The following is a 24,923-nucleotide window of genomic DNA, read 5'->3' on the forward strand; positions in this document are numbered from 1 at the left end:
TCATTCACAATAACACCTCAACATACTCAACAACAAAGAGGTTTGTGTCTAATCTTCATTTATCATTAATAGCTGTTTACTGAGATTTGACTTAATTCATTAAAAATAGACAGGCAGTCATCTACTACATCCAATGGTATTGAATTTGGCAGAATTTCTTTTTCTTATACAAAACATCACAAAAATGTACAGTATGTTGCATCTGATGTTATTTTGGAATTTTTTCATACATAACTATATTAATTTCAGATTTGGTGAAAGAGGAAGGTGAAGAACACAATGAACTAAAGGATGAACATCAGGACCACAATTTTATGACTGACAGCTGCTCAGAAACTGATGAGAATTCCCATCAAGAAAGAGTTAAAGCCAAAAATGTTTTTGAATGCCATCTTTGTGGTAAGACTTTCTCACTAAAAGGGAACCTAACGTATCATCTGAAGAGTCACATTGGTGAGAGGCCTTATGCTTGCTCCCACTGTGAGAAGACTTTTTTCCAAGAATGTCATCTTAGGTATCACATGATGAGTCACACAGGTGAGAGGCCTTTTGCCTGCCCATATTGTGATAAACGTTATATTAAAAAAGGAACTCTTAATACTCACTTAAAGACTCACAGTACTGAAAGGCCATACGTCTGCGCTCAATGTGGAAAGAGTTTTTCATGGCAGGGACTATTAAATGCTCATGTGAGACGCCACACTAGTGATAAGCCGTACACCTGCTCTCATTGTGGAAAGAGTTTCTTATTTAAATCACGTCTACAGATTCATATACGAATTCACACTGGAGAGAAACCTTTTAAATGCCCTCAGTGTGATAGGAGTTTTGTGCAACAAGGAGGTCTTAGGTATCACATAAGAATTCATACAGGTGAGAAGCCTTTCTCGTGCCATCTGTGTGGTAAGGGTTACATACATCCACAAGGTCTGAGACTGCATTTGCAGGTTCACTTGAATGTAAGGCCATTTAGTTGCGATCAGTGCGATAAGAAGTATGTTTCATCAACTCTGTTAAAAGAGCACAGACAGACTCATACAGGTGAGAAGCCGTATTTGTGTTCTGTTTGTGGGAAGAGTTATCCATCACTTAAAAGAGTTAAATTGCACCAGAAGAGGCATTCGGGTGTAAAGTGCTCTCTGTGTGAAAATGTATTTCTGGGACCCAAAGAGCTGGAGCAGCACCAGAAGATCCATAATGGAGAAAACCCCTAAAAGTAAAGAATTTTATTGAGTCTGGACGCTGATAAAACACAAGTGACTGTATACTGGAGAGAAGCTGCAATGCAGATAAACCTTATCCCTGGACCACAAAACCAGTCATAAGTCAAACTGGTATATTTGTAGCAACAGCCAACAATACATTGTGTGGGTGAAAAACAATATGCAGTTTAGTGATAATGATATCATTGCATTGTGACTATAAGATATTAAGTTTACAGGCTATTGTGGATTTTGGTAGAGTTGTACAAACGTTTGTACTTTGTGGTATAAAAATAAATGGTTGTGTTTTATATCATACTTCATTTGGTAATTAATACATTTAAGCTAATCAGCGTATTAATGTGTTGCCTTAACCACATACTCATATTTTCAAAACAAAACAAGCAGGATTTTTGCCTTTTAAAGTTTTTTATTTTATTGTAAAAAATACATTGAAATAAGAATAGCCAGGGCTGCACGTATTGGTTAGACTGAATAATCGACCTCAAGTAGTCTGCTGTCCCATCCTCGGGTGTTCTTCTGAGTCTGAACTTGCAAGTCCGAACTTGGCGTTCTTTGTATTGAAAAACGGCCCGATTCCTCTAAAAGCAAAAGAAATACACTTAAAAATTTCACATGAAATGTATTCTTCTAGCAAATTCCTTAATCAAAATATTAAAATGGAATTTGTCCTGTTTTCTTTTTTGCAATAGCCATTCTGAATACACTAATCATATCAATAATGATCATACCTTTATTTCATGCATTATTTTTTTTTTACAATTTTTTTGGGAGATTTTAATTTTCTAAATAACATTGTAATGTTGGCAAAATATTTAATTCATAAACTTAGATTCTTGAAATCCCTTCCAATATTTATTGTATCTAGAAACAATGTAAACTTTTTTCTAAAGCCCTGGCCATAATAAGAGGTAGAAGTGTTTTTTGATATCATATAATCTATTTTGATATTTCCCTTGATAGTTATTTTTTACTTATGTTAATCTTAAACTATAATAATCTTTTATTTATTTTATTTATTTTGACTATGCTTTTTGTTTAAGTTGCGTTGAGCTTTTTATGTCAATCGCTTCATGTAGAATGAAAACATTTGCCTTTGTTGTAATTAAAGTTTTGTATTTAATAAAAAAAGATTAAATAAGGAGACTTTTATTTTGGTTCTTGAAGACTATCGTGTGGTGACGTCATAAGGAGTGCGCTACCCATCGTCTGTCGGTTGAGGCACATTGAGGTGTCTATGTGAGGTAAATAAACAATAAAAATGTGATTTAATTTTTTCCTTCATTTTAACAAAGTACTCCACCAACTTAAATGTTACTGAAGCAAGTTTAGATAATATTAGAATATTGTAATACTTTATTATGAAGTACTGAGAGTCTCTTGTACAACGCCAACATTTATGTTATGTTTGTTCTCCGAATAAAAGCATGAAGAAAAAATATTTACTTTCTTTTAAAACCATTCTGTTTATATATGTTTTAATAAACCTGCTGATTCTAGTTTTTTTTACTATGTTTTTGAAGATTTTAAAGCAATATGCATACAGTTTTAAATCCACATCCATACAGCAAATAGTAAATTACTAATCAAAATGTAAATAATTCCTTGAAAATCTTACCATTCACTGCAGCTGAACCTGTTCTAGTGAACAGCAAATATCAAAACTGTGCGTATCGCTATATACTTTACAATGGTTTGCAGAAACTGAATGATTTTAATACTTTTTAAAGTTATGTATAGTCTAGTTTTTAGGGCAGAGAGACAGAGAGAGTAATGCTTTCTTTTTACAGAAAGAATGCGTAACATGTTTGTTGTTATATAATTTTCAGTTTTTAAATATATTTTATTATTATTTAAACTAATTTGATAAACTTAAAGCATTGTTATTTTGGCATATCAAATCATTTAGCAAGTTACATCTTCCTTCAATATCATGCAGCCCTAATGATGGAGTGTGTTAAAGAGGAGACTGATCCTGAATCATTCACAATAACACCTCAACATACTCAACAACAAAGAGGTTTGTGTCTAATCTTAATTTATCATTAATAACTGTTTACTGAGATTTGACTTAACTCATAAAAAAATAGACAGGCAGTCATCTACTACACCTAATATGATTGAATATGACCAAATATGAATATGATTTTCTTAGACCAAAATATAAAGAATGTTGCATCTGATGTTAATTAGGGATGTTCTTTTTGAATACATATTTATTTCAGATTTGGTGGAAGTGAAAGAGGAAGATCAAGAACACAATGAACTAAAGGATGAAGATCAGGACCACAAATTTATGACTGACAGCTGCTCAGAAACTGATGAGAATTCCTCTCAAGAAAGAGTTAAAGCCAAAAATGTTTTTGAATGCCATCTTTGTGATAAGACTTTCTCACTGAAAGGGAACCTAACGTATCATCTAAAGAGTCACACTGGTGACAGGCCTTATGCTTGCTCCCACTGCGAGAAGACTTTTTTCCAAGAATGTCATCTTAGGTATCACATAATAAAACACACTGGTGAGAAGAAGCCTCACGCATGCTCCCAGTGTGAGAAGGCTTTCCTCCAAAAATGTCAACTTAAGCATCACATGATGGTTCACACAGGTGAGAGGCCCTTTGCCTGCCCATATTGTGATAGACGTTATATTAAAAAAGGAACTCTTAATACTCACTTAAAGACTCACAGTACTGAAAAGCCGTATGTCTGCGCTCAATGTGGAAAGATGTACACATTTAGATCACATCTTAAGAATCATATGATAACTCACAGTCAGACAAAGCCTTTTTCATGCCCTCAGTGTGGAAAAAGTTTTTCACATAAGAGCAACTTAAATGCTCACGTGAGACGGCACACTAGTGATAAGCCGTACACCTGCTCTTATTGTGGAAAGAGTTTCTTAGGTAAAGCACATCTACAGGATCACATACGAATTCACACTGGAGAGAAACCTTTCAGGTGCCCTCAGTGTGACAAGAGTTTTGCGCAACAAGGAGCTCTTAGGCATCACATACGAATTCATACAGGCGAGAAGCCTTACTCGTGCCATCTGTGTGATAAGAGTTACGCGCAGGCACAAGGACTGAGATTTCATTTGCAGGTTCACTCGAATGAAAGGCCTTTTAGCTGCGATCAGTGCGATAAGAAATATTTTTCAGCATCTCTGTTAAAAGAGCACATAAGGACTCATACAGGTGAGAAGCCGTATTTGTGTTCTGTATGTGGGAAGAGGTTTCCATCACTTAAAACAGTTAAAATGCACCAGAAGAGGCACGTGGGAGTGAAGTGCTCTGTGTGTGAAAATGTATTTTTGGGACCCAAAGAGCTGGAGCAGCACCAGAAGATCCATAATGGAGAAAACCCCTGAAAGTGTTCACATTGTGGAAAGAGTTTTATTGAGTCTGTAACGCTGATAAAACACAAGTGACTGTATACTGGAGAGAAGCTGCACCGCTGTCATTCATGTCGGAGAAGTTTCAGACGATCACACAGCTGCAGACTCACAGAGAAAAGCGCTGACTGCAAAGAGTAAACAAAGATCAACTTCAGTCTTTAGGTCCATGCACATGATGTGAAATGCAGAAAAACCTTACAACTGAAATTCTTTCTAAACAATTAATTTCAATGTATTATATCTACAATAGCAACATGTTAATTTAATAAAGTAAAATTACACGATAAAGATCTCCAGGGGCCTTATTTTAAAAACAGCATAGATTTCATCCTTGAAGTGTGCATATGCATATACACTGTAAAAAGTGAAAAGTTGGATAAACATACAAATTACTTCAACTTGTAAAGTGCAGTTTATACTCGTATGTATGTGTGATTGCATGATGCAAGTATAATAAATCCTTAACACCTATAAAAAGTAATTTATTTTAACTTACATTTTTATTTAAAGTGTTAATGAATTATTAGAAATAACTATTCACTATAATATTAGACTAGTAATGAATCTTTTGGTAGAATATAATAATTTTAAAGAGGATCATGGATGTATTCTTTTCTTAGACTTTAAGAAGATTTTTCACACGTTAGAACAGAACTAAAAATTATTCATATACCAGATATAATTGTTTATATTTTATAATAGTGATTGCAGGACACCATAGTTTATTGATGTAATTGAGTATAGAAAAAAAGTAAACTGTGACACATACAAAAACATTCTTCAAACAGTGGACTAGCATTGAACATCTTATATAGATGATTATTGTAAAATTTTAGACTATAATGCTTTTACATTGAAACATGGCTTTACCTGCTAATGCAATACCTTCTGGCATAAAAATGATAATGAGATGCTCCCTTTTTAGTGCTAAATTTCAATTCTTCCCGATTTATACATTGGTGATATTGATTTTAAGAGTTATCACTGTACTAACAAATATATAAGATATGTAAGTTAAAAGAGATAATTTAGATCACAATAATGTAAAATATTTAAGAACTGCTTATGTAGCCGGTACTATTGTAATATTCCTCCAAAAGCAAAATAAACGGAATTATAAAAATGAATGAATTTTTTTCGAACAAATTCCCAAATCAAAAGTTTAATATGGATTTTGTCCCCTGTTCTTTTTTGCATAGCTATTCTGAAGACACTTATCATATCTTTATTTCATGCAGTTTCTCCAAAAAAATGTGGCGATCAGTTCAGGACTGGTTGATGAAAAATAGGTAGTTGTTGATGGCTTTCACCTTACAACGTGCTTTATATGGAATAAGACTGTGTTCAGTTTTATTTGCTTAAAAACACTGTAATATCGGCAAAATAGTTCATTCATAAATTTAGATTCTTAAAATCTCTTCCACTATTTATTGTATCTAGAAAGAATTTAACCATTTTTTTCTAAAGCCCTGGCCAAAATGAGAGGTTAAAATGCAATAAAACTGCTTAATCTTTTGATATCATATGATCTTTTTTGATATTGCCCTTGACAGTTATTTTCTATTCATGGTAATCTTAAATTATGATTTTAAATCCTAAAATAGTATTTATCTTATTTATCTTTTTTTACTATGCGTTTTGGTCATGTTGTGTTGAGCCTGTCATATCAATCGCTTCATATAGAATTTTTGTATTTAGTTTTGTATTGAATTAAAATAGATTAAATAGAGGGACTTTTAGTTTGCTTCTTGGAGTCTCGTTTGGAATGACGTCATAAGAGGTCGCTGGCTCTCGACCGTCCGTCGGTTGAGAGTTTGTATGAGGTAAATAAAGCAATAACAATATAGCTTAATTTCAATCAAATGTACTCTAAAAATTTAAGTGGAGCAATTTTAAATAATATTAGATTATAGTAATACTTTATTATAAAGTACTGAGAGTCGCTCTCTAGTATTGGAGCTCACATTTAGGGTCTTTCTTTTATATGAATACAAGGCGATGAGCAAAAATATTATCCTTACTTTCCAAGCTATGCAGGTATGCATTGTTCTCATACATTTGTTGACTATTAAAGGTCGTGTTCTGAGGTGTTTTTAAAGCACTTGAAGAAATATACATGTTCCAAACAGGGTTTCATAAGTAAATAAAAAACTATTACAGTTAAAAAAAAAAAATAAAGCACATACCAAATTATCTGCATGTCATGTAATTGTTACACAACGCTACAGTATTAGATAACTGAGAATTGGTGGAAAATAAGTTGGACACATACCGTAAGTTACGTTTTATGTACTAGTAAGATAAATATTTACTTCAAATCTAAGTATTTTTAATACTTAGAGTTTTCGGCAGACCAAAACGTTTGGAAACCCCTGGCTGCCCTAATCCATACAATCAATTTATAGTGAGTTCTGTGTTGCAAACCAAAACTGAAATGTTAATTTCCTAAAAAACTTACGATTTACTACAGCTGTGTACTTTTATTTTGTGTTCTGCTATTTCACACACACAACCATATAAAGATAGTTTTTATGGTGCAAGACATTTTGAGCCCTTTCAGTTATGTTAACAGATTTCAATGCATAATTTTGTTTGTATATATTCACAGGTCTGTTTCTGAAGATGCTGAAGAAACAATCTTAAATAACAAAATCTTCAGTGAAGTCACTATCACACCAGTTCATCTATAAATACTGTGAAGAAGTCAAACAAGCAGCTGCTGTCACAACACATTCAACTACTCTACTATTCTGATCCACTGTTGTAATGATGGAGTGTGTTAAAGAGGAGACTGATCCTGAATCATTTACAAAAACACCTCAACATACTCAACAACAAAGAGGTTTGTGTCTAATCTTCATTTATTTTTAATAACTGCTAAAGTTTATAAGATGCTTAGATGCTTTTGCCTTGATACTGTAACTAGCCCGTGGACTTTGCCTACTTCAATTTTTATTTATACTTCTACGCTGTTGTTTGTGTCAACGTGCAATTAAACATGCAGACTAAATCTTTATTGGATGCTTTAAAATGCTTCTATAGACATGTGTCATGCATTTATATAGTGTGCATGCCACTGGTTGCTATTTGATCACGTCATCAAAGCCTCAGTTAGTCTGTCTTTCACTTGTTTGGCTGAACACCGATAATATTTTTTGCTAATGGTAGGGAATATGACAGAATTTAATTTTAATTAGACTAACAATCTCAAAAATATTTTTTGCACTCTGATGTTAAATTGGGATTTGCTTTTTTTAATGTTACTATGTTTATTTCAGACTTGGTAGAAGAGAAAGAGGAAGATGAAGAACGCAATGAAGAGAAGGATGAACATCAGGATCACAATTTTATGACTGACAGCTGCTCAGAAACTGATGAGACTTCCCTTCAAGAAAGTGTTGATGCCAAAATTGTTTTTGAATGCCATCTTTGTGGTAAGACTTTCTCACAAAAAACGTACCTAAAGTATCACCAAAGGATTCACACTGGTGAGAGGCCTTACGCATGCTCCCACTGTGAAAAGACTTTCATCCATAAAAGCCATCTTAATAATCACATGATAAATCACACTGGTGAGAAACCCCACGCATGCTCCCAGTGTGAGAAGACTTTCCTCCAAAAATATCAACTTAAGTACCACATGATGATTCACGCAGGTGAGAGGCCTTTTGCCTGTCCTCATTGTGATAAACGTTATATTAATAAAGGAAGTCTTAATGTTCACGTAAAAACTCACAGTACTAAAAGGCCGTACATCTGCCATCAATGTGGAAAGAGTTTCACATTTAAAGGAACTCTTAAGAGTCATATGATAACTCACACTCACACAAAGCCTTTCTCTTGCTCTCACTGTGGAAAGAGTTTTTTACGTAAGGGACACTTAAAATCTCATGTGAAAATCCACACTAGTGAAAAGCCGTACACCTGCTCTCATTGTGGAAAGAGTTTCTCATTTAAATCGAATCTACAGGAGCACATACGGGTTCACACTGGAGAGAAACCTTTCACATGCCCTCAGTGTGATAAGAGATTTAAACATCAAGGAGCTCTTAGGTATCACATAAGAATTCATACAGGTGAGAAACCTTACGCGTGCCATCTGTGTGATAAGACTTATACACAAAAAGAAAGTCTTAGGTATCACATACGAGTTCATACAGGTGAGAAGCCGTACTCGTGCCATCTGTGTGATAAGAGTTACATACAAGCACAAGGTCTCAGAGTTCATCTGCGCTTTCACTTGAAGGAAAGGCCGTTTAGCTGCGATCAGTGCGATAAGACGTTTGTTGCAGCAGCGCAGCTAAAAAGGCACCTACTGACTCATTCAGATGAGAGGCCGTATTTGTGTTCTGTTTGTGGGAAGGGGTTTATATGTGTCGGGACTCGTAATAGGCACCAGAAGGAACATGAAGGTCTGAGAAACCATGTGTGCTCTGAGTGTGGAAAAGCCTTTATGAACATCTCAACCCTAAGGCGGCACCAAAAGATCCATAAAGAAAAACCCTAAAACTCTCACAGAGAAAACTGCTGTCTGCAAAGATCAACTTCAGTCTTCAGGTCCAAGCACAATGAAATGCAGATAAACCTCACAACTGAATTACTCCAAAAATAATTATTTCAATGCATTATCCAGAGAAGGGCTCCTTGATAGGCAGCCTTGGGCCAAATCCGGCCCACAAGAGATAAAGGTTTGGCCCCATAAACTCAAATATCATTGTAAAGGATTGCTATGACAAACTTTGTCCCAACATTAGAGGTATGAATTGAGTAATAGCTCTTTACTCGCAAGCTACACAAATGCGCACATACAGATCGACAACTTGTGCACACAAAATTTTCCCTCATGTCTTGACCGGACAAATACACAAAACAATCTCTGCAAGTATTCTTGTGAAAACAAGTATTTATCTCCTGAAGTAAACATAATTAGTTGAGAAAGAAATTAGATTTTTAATGACATATGGCTCAGTGCAGAACTCACTCGTAAAATGAAAGTTTTTATAATTTTTAAGGCTATTATTTTAATGTGTATTTAAGTACTTACAAAGAACTTTAAAGGTATATCGGAAGATTTTACTGAATTATTTAAAAGATCCTCCTCTCCACTTTAAAAAAAAAAGCACGGGAGAGAGAGCATGCAGGAGCCTAGTTCTTCTCTTCGCTCTGTTAACAAGTTGCTGTCGGCATATTTACCGTGTCTGTGTGGTTCGTGAGTGACTTGTGCCAGGGCTAGCATCGCTAATCATAGCTTACATCAACTTTTACGAGCAGTGATTTTAAATGGATTTTTCCGAATAGCATGACAAACTTTACCTGTCGAGTACAAACTTCGCGTGGGAAGCCCAACCTGTGCTTTTAGTGCACGCCAGCGTGTGAAATAGTCTCCCAAAAACACTCTGGTCTTGTTTCTTTCTTCAGAGGCCTTTCTCTTCTTGTCATACAATTCGTAAACACTTTTTCTCTTGCGACCCTCAGACATTTTGAAAAAAAAAACACAGTGAGAACGCGAGCTTCAATGAATGGTTGAAACCGTAACCCACCACACATATACACCTAAAAGTGTGCATGTGCAGAAAGCAAACCTAGGGACGAGTATGATGGTTATACGTCAACATATCAGAATAATTGACAACTGGAATGACCAATAATCTAGATGATCCACCCGTAAAAAGAAAATCTTCCGCTATATCTTTAAAGGGGACAGAGAATGAAAAACCATTTTTACCTCGTCTTTGTTGAATAATGGTAGTTTACCCGCATTCACAAACATACAAAAAGTGCTAGACATGCTAAACATCTCAGTCTTATAGAAATTCCTCTTTTAGAAATGTCAGCCAGAAAACGGCCCAATTTGAAAAACTGATGCTTATGACATCACAGGCATCTCACTGCCCCGCCTCTTTAAAATAATTGGCAACCTTTTTTGAGTGGCAGCAAAGTCAGCCAATCAGTAATGAGATTGCAAGTTAAGCCAGTAAGGGGAGCCAAATAGGTGCAAAACCACTTCTTTAAAATCCCCCACCCTAATAGAGCTATCTGAGAGAGGTTTTTAGGAAGCTTCTAAGGCATTACAGACCCAAACAAAAAATTTTTTGTCTACATGTCACATCACAGAACAAGGATAAATACCCTGTTCAATCATTCTATGTCACCTTTAAATTATTTAAGTATTAATGCTTAAGTATAAAATGGAAAGCAAATTTTTATTTGCCCCCATATCTGTTTTTCTCATTGGAAAAATGCTTAATGGCAATCCGTGACTGGAAAAATTTAGATTTTTTTCAAAGCAATAAAACAAACAATTAATCCTCATAATTGCTAAAGCCCTAAAACAGTCTTTTTAAAATAGTTTATTTATATAACAAGCAAAATAAACAACATGTAGATTACCTAGGAAACCAAAACATTTGTTATTTTCGACGAGGTATTTGTTCAAGAGTTCAGTTTAGAAACTAGTCAGACCATTAAACAAACTAAAAACGGAGGTAAAGTTCTGACCAGACGCATAATCGCATCACCGCATGTGCGTTCGATTGAAGTGTCTCAACTCATGGTGGCCAAAGTGCTTTCAATAAAACAAGCATGGCAATCCAGATTTATTTTCCGTTAAATAACATCATTAAATACAGCAACAATAGCAGAGCTTACATTGTGATCAGTGTCCCTTGGCTTTGTATTATTGGCGATATTTGGCCTATGGTGAAAACTAATTGAGGAACCCTGATTTGCAGTATGTTGTTTAAATGGAGTGACTTTTTTATGTATAGATACTTTTAAATAAACATAAAACATGTATAAACTTGTTGTGTTTCTTTCCTTTTGAATTGATAACTAATAATTGGTGAATTTGAATGGTGTTTTTTCATGTGGGAAAAATCTCTTTATGAGAGAGTTGTTTTTCAATACACATTAGCCACAATTAATTGTGTTTTTGATCCTGTTATTATTTAATAGAATACATGATGCCCAGTATAATCATCATCTCGTCCTAGACCAGAGAGCAGTTGAAAAATCTTTTCTTTCACTAAAGTTAAATAAGAGTCCTGGTCCAGACAATATCTGCGGCAAAGTATTGAAATATTGTGCAGGGCAATTAAGTTATATCTTTTTTGATATTTTTAATATGTCCTTATACCTACAACATGTACCTAACATGTGGAAGCTGGCTGATATTATCCCGGCTCCTAAAATAACTGTCCTAAGGCTTTAAATGACTTGAGGCCAATTGCCCTCACTTTGCTTGTATTGAAGTCATTTGAAAAGCTTGTAAAAACAAAGATTGTGAAGCAAACTGAGCAAGCTCTTGACCCTATGCAGTTTGCCTATAGTCGAGGATGCTACAATTACTCTACTTAATCTTCTGTCTAAGCACTTGGAAGGGAAAAATACTCATGCTAGACTTTTGTTTATTGACTTTTCCTCATATTTTAGCTATGAGACTTATCGAGCATTTTAAGCTGACTAAAAACTTAGTGGGTTGAATACTGGATTTCCTGACAAATAGAACACAGAGGGTAAAAGTAAATGGGATTTTATCAGATTTATTATGTTCGTCCACTGGCTCACCCCAGGGCTGTGTTCTTTCACCATTATTTTATATCTTGTATACTAACATGTGTCAAAGTAATCATGTAAACAGAACCATATTGAAATTTGCTGATGACACTGTTGTTGTTAGTTTGTTACATGAAAATGAGTTGAGTGTTATTTAGGAGTTCGTCACCTGGTGTGATGAATCCTATTTGGAGTTAAATATTACTAAAACAAAGGACATGATTACAGATTTTAGAACTTGTGTTTTACGCTATGACACCATGATTATTAAAGATCAGGCTGTGGATTGTGTAGAAAGCTACAAATATCTTGACACAGTCATAGATTCTAAACTGACTTTTGAAAAGAACTGAAGTGAAAAAGAGCCGTCTGTTTTGCCTCAGAAAGCTGTCTAGATTTCATATTGATAAATCTATGATGACCCTTTTTTATCGAGCATATATCGAATCAATCTTGTCGCTCCTTTGTAGCGTGGTTCGGAAATTTGTCTTTGAAGAAAAAAACCTCTTTGAATCAAATTATTAGGTGGGCAAGTAAAATCATAGGTGAACCACAGCTTAACTTAGCAGACCTTTATTCCAATTTTCTAAAGCGCAAGGCGAGTTTTATAATTAAAGATTGGTCTTTACATGATGAGTTCCAGCTTCTCCCCTCTGGATGTCGGTTCGTGGCCCATAGGTGGAGAACTAAACGGAATAGGAACACTTTTATACCTGCAGCTATAAAATTATTGAACGACAAAAGCAGGAGATGATATGTATTATTTTATATATTTTAGTTGGGTGTTGAGGGTGTGTGCAGAAGCAAATTGTCATGACCTTTTTACATATTGTAATATTTTATTGTTATTGTATGTTATTATGTCTTATGAATTGTTTTTAAGGATGGATTGCTGAATATCATCTGCGCTACAAATTATCCTTCGGGTACCAATAAAGATACCTTGACCTTGATATTTTTAACCATTTAGGTTTTAACAAAATATTAATGTTTTCAAATTCAGTTACATTTAAGCCACCATGTTCATATGATTTAATAATGTCTGCTTTTTTAAGTATTTTTAAGTAACTTTGGTTAGCAAAATTCGACCAAAAATGTTTCTTTGTAACCAGCAATGTAATATTCGGTTTGCTTTTTGTAAGTTTTTATCAAAATATCTTTCGTACTTATTTTCTGGTCTTTGGTTAAATATTCGCGACTTTTATTTTGCTTCCCGGAGCCTGTCGTGTGGTGACGTCATAAGGAGTGCGCTGCCGCTCGGTGGAGGGAAGATTGAGGTGTTTGTGTGAGGTAAATAAAACCATTAAAATGTTACTGAAGCAAATTTATATAATATTAGAATATTTTAATACTTAATTGTGAAGTACTGAGACTCGTTTTCTTGTACAACGACACTGAGTTGCGTTTTGTCTCTGAAACAAACAAGAACACAAAAAGAACAAACATTTACTTTTTTCAAACCATTCAGATGTATGTTTTTGTAAACCTGCAGATGATTTTGTACCTAGTTTTGTCACATAAGATGATACCAGAGTAAAATAAAGCAAGGAACGTGAAATAGAAACATAAACGGTTTAAATCTAAACAAATTCTAGGTAAAACTGCACAATAAATTCAATTTATTAATACACTTAATGTGTTATATACAGATCAGTGCAACCCAGGAAATACAGCTGTTATTAAAATACTGTTTTTCTTAACATATTGGCAGTAATAAATTAGGAAATATTGCTGTTTTTAATGGAAGGCTATTGCAGTATTTTCTAGTAGCAGTATATCATATAACACTAAACCAATGATTGAATATGAAAATTAAGAAATTAAACTGAAATGTGTTTTAAACCGCGATGAACCACACAAGTGCTGAGGGTTTGTGTTGTAGACCACATAGTAAACATTGTCATGTTATTACATTGAAGTTTCTGTCATTGTTTACTCTTTATGTTTATTTGATCATAGTTCATCTATAAATACTGTGAAGAAGTCAAACAAGCAGCTGCTGTCACAACACATTCAACTACTCTACTATTCTGATCCACTGTTGTAATGATGGAGTGTGTTAAAGAGGAGACTGATCCTGAATCATTCACAATAACACCTCAACATACTCAACAACAAAGAGGTCTGTGTCTAATCTTTATTTATTATTAATAACTGCTTAAGTTTTATAAGATGCTTAGATGCTTTTGCCTTGATACGGTAACTTGCCCGTGGACTTTGCCTACTTCAATTTTTATTTATACTTCTGCGTTCTTGTTCGTGTCGACGTGCAATTAAACATGCAGACTAAATCTTTATTGGATGTTTTAAAATGCTTCTACCGACATGTTTCCTGCGTTTATAAAGTGTGCATGCCACTGGTTGCAATTTGATCACGTCATCAAAGCCTCAATTCGTCTGTCTTTCACTTGTTTGGCCGAACACCAAAAATATTTTTTGCTATTTTCAGCCAAATTATTTTGGTTATCAAACATTTAGTGCATCTCTAATTTGGATTAAAGCCAGGAATTATCTAAAAAACTCTTTACAAATTAGTTTAAACTGTCTTTAAATACCAATACATAATTAAAATGTAAGTACTCTGAAAAAGAGAGTATAAAACTCGAGTGTCTGTAGACCTTTCACGACTGTTTTAAACACAGCTCATTTTTCCATTCGGGACGAAACAAATGATTGGCTTGCGCGACTATCACTCTCTCTCGTGACCATGGCACCACCCCTGTTGCTATGGGATCTGCCCACACATGCGTACACCTGATTGATTTGAACGTGCACGAGGTACTCTAGGAAGAGCAAAAGTACGGCAGAGAAAGTGCATTCAGAACTCACAGTACCTGCATATGGAGTCAGCGAAGGCAAACAGGGCAAAAACAGGAATAAACGAAGAAATCAAACGAGAGTAAATATCGCGTGGCTTTTCCTCGAGTCGACGATGCGGTAGTGGTATTGTCTCCGGATTGAAGTACTCATCAGAGTCAACAATGCTTTCATCACAGAAACTCTTCCATGCAAAGTACCTCATATGTTATAAATCTTCCACTAAATTCACCTTGATCACAGTGTAACTGATGTTAATAAAAACACTTGTATCAATGCAATCTGTTTTCAGCTTTGTCTTATAAATACAACTAGCTCGTTTGTTACCGAATCAAACTAAATATATTTTAAACTTGACCAGTATCGATATGCTAGCTTAATAGTGAGTACTTAAAGCTATCGTATTTTTTATATTCATAGAGATAAAGTTAGGTGTATTATTACATGTGATTGTGACATGATGTTACCACAGGTAAATGCTTCTCACGGCGTCACGCGTTCATGTGTTTTGTGGGCGTGGCTTAAGAAGAAACCCAGAAGGGAGGGGGTGGAGTGAATTGAAAAATGAGCTGTTGTGAGAAGTCTACAGACACTCGATTTTTATACTCTCTTTTTCAGAGTACTTGCATTTTACTTATGTATTGGTATATAAAGACAGTTTAAACAAATTTGTAAAAAAGTTTTTTTTGAATTCCTGCCTATCCTGCCTTTAATTAATTACAAAATAGACAAGACAGTCATCTGCTACATTTTAATGGTAGGGATTATGATAGAATTTAATTTTAATTAGACCAACAATCTCAAAAATATTTTTGGCACTCTGATGTTAAATTGGGATTTGCTTTTTTAATGTAACTGTGTTTATTTCAGACTTGGTAGAAGTAAAGGAGGATGGTCAAGAATGCAATGAAATGAAGGATGAACCTCAGGACCACAATTTTATGACTGAAAACTGCTCAGAAACTGATGAGACTTCCCCTCAAGAAAGAGTTGATGCCAAAATTGTTTTTGCATGCCATCTTTGTGGTAAGACTTTCTTACAAAAAGCGTACCTCAGGTATCACCAAAGGATTCACACTGGTGAGAGGCCTTACGCATGCTCCCACTGTGAGAAGACTTTCCTCCAAAAATATCGACTTAAGAACCACATGATGATTCACGCAGGTGAGAGGCCTTTTGCCTGTCCTCATTGTGATAAATGTTATAATAATAAAGGAAGTCTTAATGTTCACATAAAGACTCACAGTGCTGAAAGGCCGCACATCTGCCCTCAATGTGGAAAGAGTTTCATATTAAAAGGAACTCTAAAGAATCATATGATAACTCACACTGGCGCAAAGCCTTTCTCTTGCTCTCATTGTGGAAAGAGTTTTTCACGTAAGGGACACTTAAAATCTCATGTGAAAACCCACACTTGTGAAAAACCGTACACCTGCTCTCATTGTGGAAAGACTTTCTCATTTAAATCGAATCTACAGGATCACATACGGGTTCACACTGGAGAGAAACCTTTCACATGCCCTCAGTGTGATAAGAGCTTTAAACAACAGGGAGCTCTTAGGTATCACATAAGAATTCATACAGGTGAGAAACCTTACGCGTGCCATCTGTGTGATAAGACTTATACACAAAAAGAAAGTCTTAGGTATCACATGCGAGTTCATACAGGTGAGAAGCCGTACTCGTGCCATCTGTGATAAGAGTTATAAACAAGCAGAAGATTAAACATTCTTTAAATATGAAAAAAAAAGTGTTTGGTGGCTTCCCTGTTTGGTACCATAGGAATGAATGGGGCTAGGCTAAATGCTAACACATTCACGACGCGCTGTACAGTGCACGCATTGAAAAAAGATAGATATGTATTAATACGTCTAAGTTAAGGTAATAACATAGTTTAAAATGGCAAAAGGGTAGACTATTCCTTTAATGACAACTGGTGCACACAAAATTCTCCCTCATGTCTTGACCGGACAAATACACAAAACAATCTCTGCAAGTATTCTTGTGAAAACAAGGATTTTTGTCCTCAATTGAACGTAATCAGTTGAGAAAGAAATTAGATTTTTAATGACATATGGTTCAGTGCAGAACTCACTTGTAAAATTAATGGTTTTATAATTTTTAAGGCTAGTATTTTAATGTGTATTTAAGTACTTACAAAGAACTTAAAATGTTATAAATGGAAAGCAAATTTTTATTTGCCCCCTCACATTTGTGTTTTTTTTCATTGAAAAAATTATTAATGGCAATCTGTGACTGGAAAAACATTATATGATCCTTTCGATTTTTTTAATTATTTTTTTTATTTGTATAACACACAAAGATGATCTAAACGGTTTAACCATTGAACCACAATGGTGAGTAGATCCAGTGTGGAGATGAGCAGGAACTTGCATGGCAATCCAGATGTATGGTTTGTTAAATAACATTATTAAAAACAGAAAAAATAGCAGATCTAAAATTGTGATCAGTGGACCTTGGATTTGTACTGTTGTACTGAAATTAGTTGAGGAACCCTGATTTACAGAATGTTGTTTTTATGGAGTGAAATGTTTATGTATAGATACTTTTAAATAAACATTAAACATGTAAAATCTTGTTGTGTTTTTTTTTTTAATTGATACATCAGTGATTCTTGGGAATTTGGATAAAACAGGTTTAAATTTTGAAAAAAAAAAATGTTTTGTTAAATTACAAAATCTGAAGGTATATCATTATAGACCAAGGTCTTGGCTGTTCAGCAATTTACCAGTGCAACCTCCCCTGTTCGTATTTTTTTTCATAAAATAGGCGTTTTTTTCCAGTTATTACTCATACAACATTTACTTTAAGCCTAAATAGAAAAAGGAATGATTTTTTTTATTTAATAAAAATATTTTTGTATTAATAGAGACTATTAATTTAATAACTTAACAGCACTGAAGAAACATATTATAAGCATATTCATTTAAAACAAATAAAACTCCGTCTGACGGTGGTGACACTAATCTGACAGTGGTGACATTGGCCTCATTATTCCAAAATGTATACCACTCAAGTCAATGGCTTCTTACTTAAACTTTATGTAAATATTTGGTCCAAAAAATAACAATCCTAAACACTGTGATGAACAAATATCAAATCATAACTTCCTAAAATACATAAAACCTGACAGAAAAGACAAAACCTGACGGTGGTGACAAAAACGTAATATAGATAAAAAAAAAATAGATGAGTTGTTCACATTAGCCATCTTGTTTCCCCTCTGTTGCTAACTACTTCAGACCTCTTCTTAAAAATTCTACATTTATTTCATAATCTAATCTAATATTTTTTTTACAAAGATGACGGTGTTGACATGTTATGCTTGTCACAGTAGCAGTAAACAAGTTTAAGAGAAAATAGCAAACATACAGGAGCTTGAGTGATTTTGAAGCATGCAGTAGAGCTGAAGGTTTGAAAATGGGGTCCTCAGGAATGCAGTTGACCCTGTAGTTGTCTGATTTTATTGCTTTTTATAAATATCTGACGGTGGTGACGAATATGTGGGACACATTTTGAGCAATCACAAAATGATAGTAAATTTTGTCAAAACTCACTGTTTGTAGTTTTTAATACATATTACAATTACAATCGCTTCATGTAGAATTTTTGTATTTAGATTTTTAATTAATTAAAATAGATTAAATAAATGGACTTTTATTCTTAAGTTTTGTATTTCCTAAAAAAATTAAATAGAGGGACTTTTATTTTGCTTCTTGGAGTCTCTCTTGAAATGACGTCATAAGAAGTCGCTGGCTCTCGACCGTCGATTGATAGTTTGTATGAGGTAAATAAAGCAATCAAATGTAATCTAACAACTTCAGTGGAGCAATTTTAAATAATATTAGATATAGTAATGCTTTATTATAAAGTACTGAGAGTCGCTCTCTAGTATTAGAGCTCATATTTAAGGTACAGGGCGATGAGCAAAAATATATTTGCTTTCTAACCTATGCAGGTATGCATGTTTTCATAAATTTGTTAATTGTAGGACTTGTTCTTTCTTGTTTTTTCATGTAAATAATTTACGTCAAGAGTTTACGGCAGACAAAAACGTTTAAAAACCCCTGTCTGCCCTAATCCATACAATTCATTCATAGTGAGTTCTGAATTGCAAACCAAAACTGAAATGTTAATTTCCTGAAAAGCTTACCATTCATTACAGCTGTGTACTTTTATTTTGTATTCTGCTATTTCACACACCCAATCATATAGTTATAAAGATTGTTTTTATGGTGCAATACATTTTGAGCCCTTATAGTTATGTTAACAGATTTAACGGCATAATTTTGTTTGTTTGTATATCTTCACAGGTCTGTTCCTGTAGATGCTGAAGAAACAATCTTAAATAACACAATCTTCAGTGAAGTCACTATCACACCAGTTCATCTATAAATACTGTGAAGAAGTCAAACAAGCAGCGGCTGTCACAACACATTCAACTACTCTACTATTCTGATCCACTGTTGTAATGATGGAGTGTGTTAAAGAGGAGACTGATCCTGAATCATTCACAATAACACCTCAACATACTCAACAACAAAGAGGTCTGTGTCTAATCTTCATTTATTTTTAATAACTGCTAAAGTTTATAAGATGCTTATGCTTTTGCCTTGATACTGTAACTTGCCCGTGGACTTTGCCTACTTCAATTTTTATTTATACTTCTGCGCTGTTGATAATATTTTTTTTATTTTCAGCCAAATTATTTTGGTTTTCAAACATTTACTGCATCTCTAATTTGGATTAATTCTAAAATAGACAGACAGTCTACTACATTTGAATGGTAGGGAATATGACAGAATTTCATTTTAATTAGACCAACAATCTCAAAAATATTTTTTGCACTCTGATGTTAAATTGCGATTTGCTTTTTTATGTTATTATGTTTATTTCAGACTTGGTAGAAGTAAATGATGAAGGTGAAGAACGCAGTGAAATGAAGGATGAACCTCAGGACCACAATTTTATGACTGACAGCTGCTCAGAAACTGATGAGACTTCCCCTCAAGAAAGAGTTGATGCCAAAATTGTTTTTGAATGCCATCTTTGTGGTAAGACTTTCTTACAAAAAGCGTACCTCAAGTATCACCAAAGGATTCACACTGGTGAGAGGCCTTACGCATGCTCCCACTGTGAAAAGACTTTCATCCATAAAAGCCATCTTAATAATCACATAATAAATCACACTGGTGAGAAACCCCACGCATGCTCCCAGTGTGAGAAGACTTTCCTCCAAAAATATCAACTTAAGTACCACATGATGATTCACACAGGTGAGAGGCCTTTTGCCTGTCCTCATTGTGATAAATGTTATAATAATAAAGGAAGTCTTAATGTTCACATAAAGACTCACAGTACTGAAAGGCCGTACATCTGCCCTCAATGTGGAAAGAGTTTCATATTAAAAGGAACTCTTAAGAGTCATATGATAACTCACACTGGCGCAAAGCCTTTCTCTTGCTCTCATTGTGGAAAGAGTTTTTTACGTAAGGGACACTTAAATGCTCATTGGAGAACCCACACTCGTGAAAAGCCGTACACCTGCTCTCATTGTGGAAAGAGTTTCTCATTTAAATCGAATCTACAGGAGCACATACGAATTCACACTGGAGAGAAACGTTTCACATGCCCTCAGTGTGATAAGAGCTTTAAACAACAAGTAGATCTTAGACGTCACATACGAATTCATACAGGTGAGAAACCTTTCGCGTGCCATCTGTGTGATAAGAGTTTTACACAAAAAGAAAGTCTTGGGTATCACATACGAGTTCATACAGGTGAGAAGCCGTACTCGTGCCATCTGTGTGATAAGAGTTACATACAAGCAGAAGGTCTCAAAGTTCATCTGCGCTTTCACTTGAAGGAAAGGCCGTTTAGCTGCGATCAGTGCGATAAGAAGTTTGTTACAGCAAGGCAGCTGAAAAGGCACCTACCGATTCATTCAGATGAGAGGCCGTATTTGTGTTCTGTTTGTGGGAAGGGGTTTATATGTGTCGGGACTCGTAATAGGCACCAGAAGGAACATGAAGGTGGAAGAAATCACGTGTGCTCTGAGTGTGGAAAAGCTTTTATGAGCATCTCAACCCTAAGGCGTCACCAAAAGATCCATAAAGGAAAAGCCTAAAACCCATACAGAGAAAACTGCTGTCTGCAAAGATCAACTTCAGTCTTCAGGTCTAAGCACAATGAAATGCTGCAAAACTTTAATAAGTAGTATGAACTGCCAGGTAAAACATACATTTCCAAAACACCAAATCCAAATTTAGGGAAGGATGCTATTGTGGTCCAGTACTAATATAACCTTAGTAGGATTGGCTACAAATAAAGGCCTGTTCTGGTATAGTCAGTTTATTTTTTCAGACATTTTATTATGTATATTTCTTATGAAGAATTTTCAGTTTTTGAAAGATATATTCATTTAATTAATATTTACTACCAGGTAAACCTTGCAAAAGGTTTAATTTAAATAATTATTTCATGAACAACCAAAAAAATTTGATTTTTGTCAAGCAATAAAACAAACAATTAATCGTCATAATTGCTAAAGTCTTAAAACAGGCAATTAATCGTCATAACCGGCACAATTTATTAGACAATTAACCATCAGACAAAGTTCATAATCGTGACAGTCCTAACTCTGCTAAGAATAAATAACAACAAAGTCTTTTTAAAATAGTTTATTTATATAACAAGCTAAATAAACAACACGTAGATTACATAGGAAACCAAAACATTTGTTATTTCCGACGAGGTATTTGTTCAAGAGTTCAGTTTAGAAACTAGTCAGACCATTAAACCAACTAAAATCGGAAGTAAAATTCTAACCAGACTAGGGATGCTAAACAATGAATCGCGATTAATCGTTAGCAGAATAAAAGTTTTTGTTTACATCACATATGTGTATATGTATATATATAAATATGAACACATTCATGTATAATTTTAAGAAAAATATTAAATAAATTATACATAAATATACAAATGTATATACACATGTTAACATTTCTAAAACATATACATGAATGTGTGTACATTTATTTATACAAAGTTATTATACACAGTTCACACACATATATGATGTAAACAAAAACTTTTTTTCTACTAACAATTAATCGCGATTAATCGTTAAGCATCCCTAGACCAGACGCATAATCGCATCACCGCACATGCGTCCGATGATACTGTCTGTCACTTTTTTTTTTTTTTTGACAGTTTTTGCCTTTATTAGACAGTGAGGTTAGGGGAGGAGAGAGGAGTACGGGATCGGCAAATGACCACGAGCCGGGAATCGAACTCGGGTCGCCAAAAGCACCACATGTCGGAGCGCTACCCACTACACCATCGGCTCCAACCCGATGATACTGTCTATAGCGCATATGAGCAGCTCATGTTGGCCAAAGTGCTTTCAATAAAACAGCATATAACCAAATGGCAAAAACATAAAAAAAATCCCAACGGTTAGTTTTATTAAAGGGAAAATAAGTAGGATTTACCCTCATCTAGTGGTGAAATTGTATTTTGCATTCAAACGAACAGTGCTCTCTAGCGCCTCGCCTTTCCAAATGCGTGTTGCAACTACAGTAGCCTTTATGTTATCGCTGATCTCCTTGTCCGTTGCAGCTGGTTCACGTGTTCTGAATGAAAACGCATTGTGGAAACGCGTTGATAGGCTAGTGCTTTTTGTCCCTCTCTGCTATTATAGTTTATCAATACGGTGGAACGATATGGAAGCCTCCTCTGACTTACCCGTTCAATGTAAGAATGCAAGAAATTCTAAGCTTACAAAGAAAAGTCAGATCACTGGCAGAGGTCATTTGACACCAATGAGGACATATTTATGAATAAAGACATTGATTTTGATTAATTAAACACTTAAAACCCTACTTACTGTCCCTTTAACCATTGTACCACTATTAAATCCAGTGTGGAGATGAGCAGGACCTTGCATGGCAATCCAGATTTATTTTTCGTTAAATAACATCATTAAATACAGCAACAATAGCAGAGCTAACATTGTGATCAGTGGCCCTTGGCTTTGTATTGTTGGCGATATTTGGCCTATGGTGAAAACTAATTGAGGAACCCTGATTTGCAGTATTTTGTTTAAATGGAGTGAATTTTTTATGTATAGATACTTTTAAATAAACATAAAACATGTATAAACTTGTTGTGTTTCTTTCCTTTTTAATTGATACCTAATCATTGGTGAACTTGAATGGTGTTTTTTCATGTGGGAAAAATCTCTTTATGAGAGAGTTGTTTTTCAATACACATTAGCCGCAATTAATTGTGTTTTGATTTTTTTTATCCTGTTATTATTTGATAGAATTCAAGATGCCCAATATTGTAATAAGATGTCCAGGGGCTTTGGTAGATACGCTGATAAAACACAAGTGACTGTAAGAAGCTGCAACACTTTCATTCATATTGAAGAAGTTTCAGTCAATCACAGCTGCAGACTCAAAGAGAAAAGCGCTGTCTGCAAAGAGTGAACGAAGATCAACTTCTTATATTTGTGATGGTTATTACAGCTTTTAATTTGAAATCATAATTTACATGAACTTAAATAGAGAGTGAAAGAAAGGAGAAAATATTTAAACAAAATTAAGGGCAGAATCACAATAAATTAAAAGATGTCAAAAGATAAAGCAGGTTCATAGACCTCTCATCTTATTTAAGGCTTTGGAAAAACATTTTAAGTCATTTTTAAATATAATAAGTAGTGGGGGATTTAAAGAATCTACATGTATGAATGAAAGATTTTGCTAATATTACAATGTTATTAAGCAAAAAATTAACACAGCATTCTTTGTGTACTCCAAATAAAATATTTAAAGATAAAACAAAATCAACCACCTTTTTTTCTATCAACCAGTCCTGAATTGACATCCAGTGGAGTTTGGAGTAATTGGATATAAAAACAAGATATGATTGGTGTCATCAGAATGACTAACACTGAAGAAACAGCGGACAATATTTATATTACATTTTTGATTTAGTAAATTTGTTAGAAGGGTAAATATCATTTAAAATTTTAAAATGTGTTTCTTTTGCTTTAGGAGGAACAGGAAAACTTAAATAAGCTATATTACAGTATTCTTATCAAACGTGGTCTAATCTGTTTCTTTACAGGGATAACAGGTTTTTAAAATCACCTGTCTTATATACTTGTTAGTACAATTATCACTTTTAAATTGAATATCTCCAATGTATAAGGCTTTACTTATATTATAAGAAAGGGAACATCTCATCAGCATTTTTATACCAGAAGGAATTGCATTAATGACAGTGAAAAACTATTTCGGGTGACAGGCAAAGCAATGCTTCAATGTAAAAGCACTGTAGTTTAAAATGTTACCATTTTCATCCGTTAGATCTCTCACTGACCATATACTTAAGCTTAGCCAATTCTTATAACATAAAGATCTTTGTGCAATATTTGTTGTTCCAAATTTAGGCATTATGAGGTGAAATTGTGTGTATGTGCCAATTTCCAAAATAAGAGTACTTGTTGGAATATTATCGTTTCACTGGGAGTTTAGATAAATCAAAATCACATTTGAGGGGGAAAAAAAGAATTCCACCAAATTTTTGAAACAAAGCTGATGGAACTGTAAACCAAAAACTATCTTCTTTACATATAAACATTTTTAACCATTTAGGTTTTAACAAAATATTAATGTTTTCAAATTCAATTACATTTAAACCACCTTGTTCATAGGATTTAATAATGTCTGCTTTTTTAATATAATGGGCTTATATTAAAAAATTTTTGGGAACATGTTTTAATAAAATTCGATGGGGGAGCTTAAGAAAGAGCGGGATAAATCAATCTTAATAAGTATTTCTAAGTTACTTTGATTCGCAACCGACCAAAAATGTTTCTTTGTAACCAGCAATTTAATATTCGG

At 34.3% G+C, this 24,923-nt stretch overlaps 3 protein-coding genes across 3 annotated transcripts in view; all 3 read left to right on the forward strand.

Annotated features, from left to right (window-relative positions):
- Positions 1-260: 260 nt before the first annotated feature.
- On the forward strand, positions 261-5,079 carry LOC135743814 (uncharacterized). Its single transcript, XM_065261676.2, has 3 exons — positions 261-2,467; positions 3,163-3,243; positions 3,449-5,079. The coding sequence occupies exons 2-3, from the start codon at positions 3,168-3,170 to the stop codon at positions 4,588-4,590; spliced, it is 1,218 nt and encodes a 405-aa protein (XP_065117748.1). The 5' UTR covers positions 261-2,467; positions 3,163-3,167; the 3' UTR covers positions 4,591-5,079.
- A 1,340-nt stretch (positions 5,080-6,419) lies between these two features.
- The window catches only part of LOC135743821 (uncharacterized), a 36,657-nt gene continuing 18,153 nt past the window's right edge, over positions 6,420-24,923 (forward strand). Inside the window, exons 1-4 of the mRNA XM_065261683.2 lie at positions 6,420-6,654; positions 7,226-7,459; positions 7,896-9,122; positions 19,908-21,130. Coding sequence (XP_065117755.2) covers positions 7,384-7,459; positions 7,896-9,122; positions 19,908-21,130 — 2,526 coding nt within the window. The 5' untranslated portion in view covers positions 6,420-6,654; positions 7,226-7,383. The remainder of the gene's footprint in view (positions 6,655-7,225; positions 7,460-7,895; positions 9,123-19,907; positions 21,131-24,923) is intronic.
- LOC141281400 (uncharacterized) lies at positions 14,172-17,528 on the forward strand. Its single transcript, XM_073813141.1, has 2 exons — positions 14,172-14,293; positions 15,859-17,528. The coding sequence occupies exons 1-2, from the start codon at positions 14,218-14,220 to the stop codon at positions 16,683-16,685; spliced, it is 903 nt and encodes a 300-aa protein (XP_073669242.1). The 5' UTR covers positions 14,172-14,217; the 3' UTR covers positions 16,686-17,528.

The sequence above is a fragment of the Paramisgurnus dabryanus genome, chromosome 2 (genome assembly GCF_030506205.2).
Source record: "Paramisgurnus dabryanus chromosome 2, PD_genome_1.1, whole genome shotgun sequence".
In the NCBI taxonomy this organism is placed as follows: Eukaryota; Metazoa; Chordata; class Actinopteri; order Cypriniformes; family Cobitidae; genus Paramisgurnus; species Paramisgurnus dabryanus.